This window comes from Lactuca saligna, chromosome 2 (genome assembly GCF_052625555.1).
Source record: "Lactuca saligna cultivar CGN05327 chromosome 2, ASM5262555v1, whole genome shotgun sequence".
Lineage (NCBI taxonomy): Eukaryota > Viridiplantae > Streptophyta > Magnoliopsida > Asterales > Asteraceae > Lactuca > Lactuca saligna.
In genome coordinates, this window is record NC_136418.1 from 147,749,568 (window position 1) to 147,760,301 (window position 10,734).

The 10,734-nt window shown below is 34.5% G+C and overlaps 1 protein-coding gene and 1 long non-coding RNA gene across 2 annotated transcripts; one reads left to right on the plus strand and one right to left on the minus strand.

Moving 5' to 3' along the window:
• Nucleotides 1-628: 628 nt before the first annotated feature.
• On the plus strand, nt 629-3,094 carry LOC145032000 (Ribonuclease III family protein). The gene is made up of 5 exons (XM_078980664.1): nt 629-1,606; nt 1,786-1,990; nt 2,101-2,301; nt 2,372-2,458; nt 2,553-3,094. Exons 1-5 carry the CDS (start codon nt 798-800, stop codon nt 2,868-2,870), a joined length of 1,620 nt encoding a protein of 539 aa, XP_078836790.1. The 5' UTR covers nt 629-797; the 3' UTR covers nt 2,871-3,094.
• A 474-nt stretch (nt 3,095-3,568) lies between these two features.
• On the minus strand, nt 3,569-8,123 carry LOC145032001 (uncharacterized). The gene is made up of 3 exons (XR_013677061.1): nt 5,173-8,123; nt 4,401-4,464; nt 3,569-3,727 (listed from the first exon to the last, which is right to left on the minus strand). It is a non-coding gene; the product is annotated as an uncharacterized LOC145032001 (long non-coding RNA).
• Nucleotides 8,124-10,734: the final 2,611 nt, after the last annotated feature.

Here is a 10,734-nt window from a genome sequence, read left to right on the forward strand (position 1 = left end):
TTTTAGAATGTTTAGAATATTGTACTAGATTTGCCAGATATGTAGAATATTATAATATTGTACTAAAATATGTAAAAAAAAAAAAAAACATATTTTTTTGTATTTATTTTTTTATTTTTTTGGTATTTTTTATTATTTTTTTGGAAAATATATATTTCGAAAATAATATTGGAAAAAAAATTCAAAAATTTTCAATTATTTTAGATTTTAAAAATATTTTTGTTTTATCTAATAAATGAGTGGCTAGGATTGCATCTCACGGTCTCACAAAATTAGATCGTCTCACATTAACCTAATTCTCTCTCTCTCTCTCTCTCTCTCTCTCTCTCTATATATATATATATATATATATATATATATATATATATATATATATATATATATATATATATATATATATATATATATACACTAAGAAATAATATAGTATTTTTTTTTAACATTATATATAAATATATTGAATTTTTATAAAGTTAACCCATATTTTTATTTGATAGGATTTTACATACCTCCATGACTTTTTAATATATTACCCAAACAATTGATTATAAAACAATCAGTTTTGGGCCAAAGCCAGCCCAGGTGAGCCCAGCCCGTATATGCCATTACCTTCACAGATACACACACAAGAAATGAACACTCGGTAAAACCTTATCCACCCCCAAAACCCCAAGGAAACCTCCGTTGTCGACCACCATGCTTCCCCGAGTTTTGAATTCAATCACTCGACGATCTTGATTGCTTATTAACGTAATTCAAAACTCGATACTCGATACCTACTTCTGAATCCTTAGCAGATGGAGCTTTCTTCTCCATTAGTACCCTCAAATTCAAACATCTTTCACCGGACCCATGACCTCTCTTTCTCCTCCTCCATTTCACCTTTCCCAGTCAAAACCCACTTCCAAAAACTCAAATTCCGAAAACCCATTTCTAACCCCGCCATTTTCGCCGTCGTGGACTCCCAGGAGAAACAGGAACAACTCCCTCAAAACAGCCCACAAAGACTTCTCAAAGAGCTCTCCCAACGCAAGCAATACGTTTCTCCCAAGAGAAGAGTACCCCCGAAGCGATTTATCCTCAAACCTCCATTAGACGACGCAAAGTTAGCTCAAAGGTTCCTCAACAGCCCTCAATTGTCGCTAAAGCAATTCCCATTACTCAGTTCTTGTTTACCATCAATGAAATTGAACAATGCTGATAAAACTTGGATAGATGAGTATTTGCTTGAGGCAAAACAGGCTCTTGGGTACCCTTTGGAACCATCTGAGAATTACGGAGATGATAACCCAGCTAAGCAATTCGATACATTATTGTATTTGGCTTTTGGGCATCCGCATTGTGAGAGAACGAATGCGAGACACGTGAGATCTGGGCATTCCCGATTAGGGTTTTTGGGACAGTTTGTTCTTGAAATGGCGTTGGCTGAGTTTTTCTTGCAGAGGTATCCAAGGGAGTCACCAGGTCCAATGAGGGAAAGAGTATATGCTTTGATTGGGAAGAAATATTTGCCCAAATGGGTTAAAGCTGCTAGTTTGCATAACTTGATTTTTCAGTTTGACGACATGGATAAGCTTCTTAGAAAAGAGCGAGAACCACCAGTGAAGTAAGTCCTTCAATTTTTGCCATAACTTATTATATCTGAAGCTATCATACTTAGGGAAAATTGATGATGGTGTGAGATTGAATAATGTGAATCATATTCATATAATCATTTGTAACATGATTGAAGTGATAGTGCCCTAACATTGAATCTTAAATAAAAGATTACATTCTTATTTACAGGTCAGTAGTTTGGGCTTTATTTGGAGCAATTTATCTGTGTTTTGGTATGCCAGAAGTTTATCGTGTACTCTTTGAAGTATTTGGAATGGACCCTGAAGATGAAGAATGTCAACCTAAATTAAGAAGACAACTTGAAGATGTTGACTTTGTCTCTGCTGAATTTGAAGGAAAAAAACTCACTTGGCAAGAAGTCGCTGCTTACAAGGCAACTTCTTTTTTTACTTTTAATAAACCTCACAATTGTATTTGGTTTGACCCAAAAAGTCAAAACAAATTCTTTCCACAGCTCATATTTTTATTATTTACATTTTACAGCCTCCTGAAGATGCTCTTTTTGCACACCCAAGGCTATTCAGGGCTTGTGTGCCACCTGGAATGCATAGATTCAGGGGAAATATATGGGATTATGATTCTCGACCTCAAGTTATGAACACATTAGGGTATCCTTTACAAGTTAAAGATAGAATCCCAGAAATTACTAATGCCAGAAACATCGAACTTGGCCTCGGATTACAGGTGAAAATTTTTCATCTCTCTATTTTCATTATATCCACATTTTTCTAATATATCATTTTTCAAAATCCAGCTTGCTTTCTTGCACCCTTCAAAGCACAAGTTTGAACATCCTAGGTTTTGCTTTGAACGACTTGAATACGTTGGCCAAAAGATCCAGGTACTATCACTGTCATTATCAGTCTGGTACTGTCGGTCTGTCACTGTCACTGTCACTGACACTGATGTATTTGAGAATGTTGTTGGTGTTGCAGGATCTTGTAATGGCGGAGAGGCTGCTGATAAAGCATATAGATGCTCCGGGAAGGTGGTTGCAGGAGAAGCACCGGAGGCTTCTTTTGAACAAGTTTTGTGGGAAGTATTTGAGGGAAAAACACCTCCACAGGTTCATAATTTATAGTGAGGAAGTTCAAGATTCTTATGAACATAACCGGAGGCTAAGGAATCCGGCCACCACCTCGGTTCAACAAGCCATTCATGGACTCTCGTACACTGTTTATGGGAAACCGGATGTTAGACGCCTCATGTTTGAGCTTTTTGACTTTGAACAAAGTCAACCTAAAGCCGTATGATTCATGTTGTTCATGTTTGTTCTTGATGATGTACATATGTCTATGTGTCATGGTGGTTGTTTTGTTACACACTTTTACATGTAAGATTAATGTACCATTTGTTGGACAAAGTAACCATATGGAATGTATAAGTAGAAAAAAGTGGTGGTGGGGTCTACATCAAAGGCAAAATGGGATTTTTGAAAAATACATGAATAATTTATTAGAGATTTTTAGATCAAGTATCTTAATGTTTCGATCGACATAAAGTTTTATCTAATAATGTTCTAAAATGTGTTCAAGTTTTGCTCAAAAATTGATGTTTTATTGTTTGATCTGACTTTTATCGGTATGCAACAATTGAGAATTTTCTATCATTAATTGTTACCAGGAGTTAGGTTCAACTCATAAAGACAAAAACTTCCCATATTGAAATATAATATGAAAAGTTGAGTCGAAAATAAAGTAATCAAAAAGTTAAAATGATTAGTGTATTTGAAAGATATGCGACCTAATAACGAATAGAAACCAAACACATTAATAACGTTATTGACGTCAAAAATAGCAAAAAGAGAACGGTTGAGTTTTGGCTAACAGTACAAAAAGGAAATTCGTAGTAAAGCATGACATAAGAACTTGAGAATGAAGAAAGGCAAAAACAAAGTCGTATGAAAGAGATACAATTTTTATAAAAAATAAAAATGTAACATCCAAAAAAATCATGCCAAATTTTAACTTTTTAAAACATTTCAAAACCGATGATTATTACAAAACTTGTTTCCAAAATAGTATAATATCAGAGTATCCCAAAAACAAAGTCATAAAATGTGAGGAATTGTACGATCACGTGTTTGCCTTCTCACGATCAATCAAAGTACCTGAAACCAAAACAGAAACTGTAAGCCTGAAGTTTAATGAGTTCCCCTAAAATACTGATTCATAACAAATAGTACACATAATAACAGCATGTAATGGCTCCACAACTCTGCAGACTGGATTACCCATGGTCCCACGGTGTGAGTCTGGCTTGCCTTCCGGGCCTACAACTCACATCTGGCTTGCCTTCGAGCCCACAACATAAGTCTGGTTTGCTTTCAAGCCCACAACTTATAACTGGCTTGCCCCCTTCAGTCCTAAGACTGAAATCTAACTAATCAGCCCTCAGTGCGAGTCTAGCATGCTCCCTTGTACCTAAGTATGAGTCTGGCATACCACTTGGTCCTCAGCTCGTATCTGGTATGCTAATGAGTCTTCAGTATGATTCGGGTATGTTTTCCCGGCCCTCAGCTCATATCTGGCATACTCTAGGGTTTGTTGGTCACTACACGAAGTAGTGCAACCTCAACCCTACCCACACAACATGTCTAGATATACAGTTAAATGCAAATACAGATAAACTAACACAGGTAGTCCTACAGATATACCAAACTGGCATAGAAAACTAGCATGTATAACTATCGCATACTCAACATATCATCATCTACTGGGATATTAAATCCAATGGGTCAGCATTGGTGCCTTCGACCCCTTAATATAGTGAGGATAACTCACCTCACAAATGTCGAACTGTAGTGATAAGATCAAACTCTCGAATCTCAGCCACGAACTCCACCACCTATATTCATCATAAAAAATACTTCCATAAATTCCCAATTTACTAAAACACACCCAAAAGTCAAACTAGTCAACCCTTAGTCAAAGTCAAAATCAACGGTCAAAGTCAACAGTCCATGTTGACCCGACTCGTCGAGTACAGCTAGCAACTCGTCGAGTTTCTGAAGAACTCAGAAGTCACCCAAAACCCTAATTAACTCATTGAGTTTCCAACCAACTCGTCGAGTCCATGCATGTCCAGATGAAAGGGAAAACCATAACTGACTCGTCAAGTCCTCTTAGTGACTCATCGAGCTCATGCAGAATCAAATACGGGAAACCCTCATCCGACTCGCCGAGTAGGCTAAGCGACTCGTCGAGTTCATGCAGTCCTTTACTTATACAAATGTTTTTAAGCCACCCCAAAGCTCCATATTGCAGATCCAACCTCCTAGGACATGGTTTCCACGTAAAGTTGCAAACTTTGCGTGCATGCATGGTCCTAAATGCCAAAACTAGACTAAGGGAAAGGTTAACTCAAAGGGAAAGGTCCATGCTTGCCAAATCTCATAACTTTATAGCTATAGGGACCAAGGGAAGTCCAGATCTGAAGTTACAATTTTAGATCTTGTCCTAATACTCGAAATGACTCCAAAATGTACTAAAGATGGCCCTAAACCCAAACATAAAGAGAATTAGCTAAAGATAAACCAAGATAACGACTTGTTACCTTCAAAATGATTCCAAGACGAAGTAGAGTCAATCCCACAAGATCCTTTTTGCTCCAAGCTTTTTATACTTCACACCTTCTTCACATAACTTTCCTTTGAATCACTCTTTAAGCCTCACAAACACTCAAGAACAAGGTTAATAGCGATTAGGTTTCTCTCAGCCGTCAAGGGGGTGGTAAAGGACCGGAGGAAAGGACTTAAGACCCTTTAAATAGGGTGAAAACCCTAAAAGTTAGGGTTTCATCTCCCAGCTCCTACTCGTCGCAGCCGGGTCCTCTGACTCGTCGAGTAGATCCAATGATCCACACGGGCTAACCCGCCTCTGCAGGACGAGTTGGTGGCAACCAACTCGTCGAGTAGATCCATTAATATATATATAATGCTTTTAAAACTTGTACCTGGGAGTCGGGGTGTTACAAAAATATTGGGTTAAAAATGAAAGTTAAAATTAGAAGATGCATTTTAAAGGAAAGTTGTAGTTCTAGGAAAAACTAGACAAATATATAAAGAGGGTAAGAAACAAAGTACATATGAAGAAAATATGAATTTTTAAAAAATAATTAAAAGGTGTGCGTCAATGTGAGTGTCATGCTCGTCGCGCACATTTGACCCCAGATTCGTCGGAGATTTGGAAACATGGACCACCAGAAAGGTGACACGTGACAAGATTTGGATGGGCCACGAAGCGAGTGCATGTCGCGCAACAGAGTGGCCGACATGCACCATCACTATAAATAAAGGTGTTTGCTTCTTGGTTTTTCATCTCAAACCAACCTCTAAACTCTCTCTCTATACTTCAATGCCCTCCCGATACCAAAAAAACTTTGGTTGCAACAGTTTGGGCGCTCCTCGATACGCTATTAGTGTGAGTTCACGACCCCAATTTTACTGTTTTAAAATGTTTTCATGGGAGGAATACATGTTTAACAAATGATTTTATAAAAATATATATCCTATAAATATTAAGTCATTTTATTATAAGCAGGATGTTTTAGGATAATATAATTGTAGATATTATGTCTAGATTTGAGCTATGATCTGTGTCTAAAATATATGATGCCCGATAATCTAAGAGTAGGTAATACCTAGATATTATAATGGTCAAATTCATATGAAACTTTAAGTACCTAGAAGTTATGTTAGACAAGATTTGGGATATGTATTGTAATTAACTATTATGCTTCCCAAATATCATGTTAAAATAACCATAATTACATTATATATATATATATATATATATATATATATACACACACACACACACTAGTCGTTTACCTCGCCAAACGACGGGTGCGAATAGTTTCTTTCGGAAAATTATTTTTATTCGAAACATGTATGATTGGACACCCAACTTTGACACAAAGGTAATGATAAAATACACCCCTAAACTGTGAAATCTAATTTGTTATGGAAGATGATAACTTGTATCTTGAAAACTAACCCATGATCTTTAAGTCAAGATTAAAAAAAACAAAAAAAGGAAAATAAAAAGACACCTGTGAGCCTGTCATTAAATGAACATATATCTTAAATAAATACATATTTATATATATAATTAGATCCACACATTTTTTTATATTTATTATACAATCCATTTATAATATAATTTTTGTTTATTTATTAATGTAATTGATTCTATCTTGGCATTCCAGTCCGATGACTGATTGGGACGGGGTAATATAGCCCGATGGTTGTAGATCCGAGGTTATTCTAGTTTGATGACTTATGGGACCTACCATGCATGATTGTATATGTTCTGATTGTATGTGGTACTTTGAGAAAACTCACTAAATTTTGGCTTACAGTTTTCAATGTTATGTTTCAGACACTTCAGATAATCGGGGGAGCTGATTGTGACTATTACTTTTGAGAAAAATGTTTTGTGAACAATTGTGGTCTTTGGTTGGATTTTTAAAATGAAAATTTTACATTGATTTTTGTGATGTTACAGTATCGATGATGGTAGCGGTGGTAGTTTAGTAGTGGTTGTAATAGTGGTGGGTCGGTGATTGTGGTAGTGGTGGTGGTAGTTGGGTGTGTGTGTTCTAGGGGTTAGGGGTAAGGTGGGAGGGTGACATGAGAGTGGGTGTGTGTTTATATATTAGAAAAAAATAGAATTAGAAAAAATATGGACAATAATAATTATCAGTTTTCTAAAATTTTCAAAGTTCTTTGTAATTTTGAAAAACAATAAATTTTTATTTTTTGTGAAAACTTTCGAGAACTTGTTAAACTAAACGCATTTTCAAAATTCTCATTTTTCCTAGAATTCTTTTCCGAAAAATAACTCATTTTTTCTGTAACTAAATGCACCCCAAGATTTGCAGTTGTTTTTTGTTTTGGTTTTTCCCACAATTTGTAACTTTCGAAGTGTTTATTGAGAAAAAAAGGGTGAATGACACAAAAGCCCTACAATGTTTCCAAAGTTAGTTGATTCAATCATTAACGTTATTTTGTTACCTTTATGGGGTCATAAAGTGGATGTCTATCTGGCGATGAATCCGACCACCAAACGATTATAGCCTTAGTGACAATGTTAGTGAAACAGAGAGTTATCGGGCTTCCTCTTTTGATTCTCATGTCGCTTCTACTTCTCGCAATACTCCGTCGATGGTAGGACCTCAATCCACCTCGTACCTTCTGGTCCCTTCTCCAACTAATCCATTGGTTGCCATGAGCAACTGCTTGGGGGAAGTTAGGAGTGAAAACCTGATTGGTAAATTTTTTAGTTTGTTCCATCATTCCAAAAATTTCCAGATGAAGGCATCTTCGAGGTTATGGTAAGACACAGGTTTGATTTATACATAAATCTTCTAACACTAAGAAAACTCGATGACATACTTGTAACCATGTGGTGAATATGGAGTAACGAATCGTGGGTTAGACGTTTTCGATCATGGCGGAAACTATATAACAACTGCACAGTTATTGTTGGAATCCGTAATTCGGTAATTGATTACCTGGAAATGTCATCGGAATGCACAATTCTTCAAATCGCAGACAAAATCGAAGCAATGATGCATATTTGGACAGAAAAAAACTCAAAAAGCCATGGAAATGGGAAGTTGTTATGGACAGTTAGCGTGAAAGGCGATAAAGAACGAAGTAAAGTTCTTTCGGGAAGGCCAAACACCATTTTGAAGGATTCAAAGCTTTAATGTCATGGTCTTCAATGAACGAGGTTGGATCTTGATAAAATTCAATCTAATTTTTAGTGTTTTAGATTGGATGTGAAGGAAATCATGTCAGCTCAAAGTTCTTATGTGGCTTAGAAAATATGTTATATTAGGTAGCAATGACAAAAAAAATAAAAATAGAAGTAAAAAACAAACAAACAGGTGGACATCCACTTTATGCCCCCATAAAGCATCAAAATAATTTATTATGCCCCCCATAAAGCATCAAAATAATTTTAAGGATTAAATTAACCAACTTTAAAAACACTGTGGCCTTTTGGGTCATTTCTAAAAAAATCCACATCCACCAAAATTTCTATCTATCTATCTATACTATATATTATATTATAGTACACAAAATGGTTAAATAATATAAGATTAAAAAAAACTACTTTGTGCCTAAATTTTACTCTTCTATACATTTTTTTATAATAATATGTGGTATTTAAATTAATTAATAATAATAATTTACAACAAAATTAAATCACATTATATTACCTTATAAATAAATATTGATGTTCTAAATAATGAGCCAAAATTTAAAAAAAAAAAAATCAAATAAGTAATTTTTAAATAATTTAATCATAACAACACTTAAAACTAACATTAAATCAAGAATTATATTTAATTAGGAAGCCGCAAGCATTTATTGATTTGAGTCTTATTTTATGATATCTTTCAAATTAAATAGTTACAATTATACATATCAATATAATATAAAAATTATTATTTGATAGGTAATTTCAGTGACAATCAATTTCAAAAACATATATTTGTCAAATTTTAATTATAACTTTTTAATCGGCATAACACGTGGGCATTCGTCTAGTATTATTTAAAATCTGGAAAAAAAAATCAAATGATAATAATAAATTATAAATCAAGATAGATTTTCCAAAAAAAATCAAAATCTTATTATATAATTGAAAAGGTGAATGGTTTAAAAAAGGTATAAATTTTCCAGGAAAAAAATTATTATTTGTTTTTCAAGAGATTTAGACCTTTAGGTCATCGACTCATTGTGGTCCTCATAAAAAATGATAATTTATTTTTGTGTAATTGTGTATATTATTAGGTGTTGAAAGGTACACATATAGGTGTTGAAAGTGACATATTATCTTTAAATTTCATTCCATCTTGTAGATATTTATAAATATAGACGAGAATTTATAGAATCTAGTTAATCTACTAATGGTTTACATATTTGCAACTCATAATCTGATTGGTTGTAAGATAAGTGACGATGATTGTACATGTACCAAATGAGGTTGATACTTTTGTTGATATTCTTTTATGTTTATATTATTGTGATTCCGATAATAAATGGTGACATAGTGTTAGACTTGTTTATGCAACAATTATTTTTATCATTTTGAGAATTTTCATATTGGGAAAATCCTTTATCTTCTCGGTTGTTAACTTGTGCAATTTTCATTAGTAGAACATTTTGGAATTTTATATATACCTTTGTACACACAAATGAATTATATATGGATTTTGGTCGCCATAAGTTAAAGCTTGAATATTCAAATTTTGGTTAAATCCTTTTGAAATACTTGATTTCATGGTGTATTTAGTATGATGGAAACGAAATGGAATAGATAACGTGACAGAATGAAAAAGGTAGTGGAATGAATCATTATTTTTCGTTATCATGATTGGTTGAGTCGGAAGAAAGGAATAAATTATGGATATCAAAAAATTTGATACTAAATAAATCTCATTGAAATGTTTATTTATTAAGAACCACATTAAAAGGTTGGAGTTTGTCATGTTAAAGGCTTGCATGTGGATAAAGTTAGGCTTTTTATCTATTAAAAACCTCATTAAAAGGTTTCTAGAAAGTTATAGTCTCTGACTTAACAGATTAAGAGCTTAACAAAGAGTATGTTTTGCCTAGTAGTCCTGACACATCCATTTGATGATCGCAGAGCATCGCGTAGGGATCAATTGTGACTATCTTGGACAATAGTGGACACGACATGTCTATGTGTTGATCGCGATGCGTATGGCGTTTTACCGTTGATTTTGACATTGACTTTTTGACTAGTTTGAATTTGGTCAAACCTTGATGGGTATGAGTATTGGACTAAGGATTGGTCTGTAATTGGTATTAGGTGGTTTGTGCTAGCTGGGACTTCAGACTTAGGTTGTTAGCTTTATGTGAGTTTTCTCACTACTATATGTGACATTATACGTACTTTGTGTGGTAGGATGCTTATGAACTATTAGTGTACGATTGTGTGATTAGACTAAAGTAGTCTTTTGTTGCGGTAGTTGGCTGATGTTAGGGATGATGACTAGGAACCGACAACCGACAGGTCAAATGGGATGATGGTTGAACCTACAACCCACTCAGATGTTGGATGTAAGCCTACATGCCTA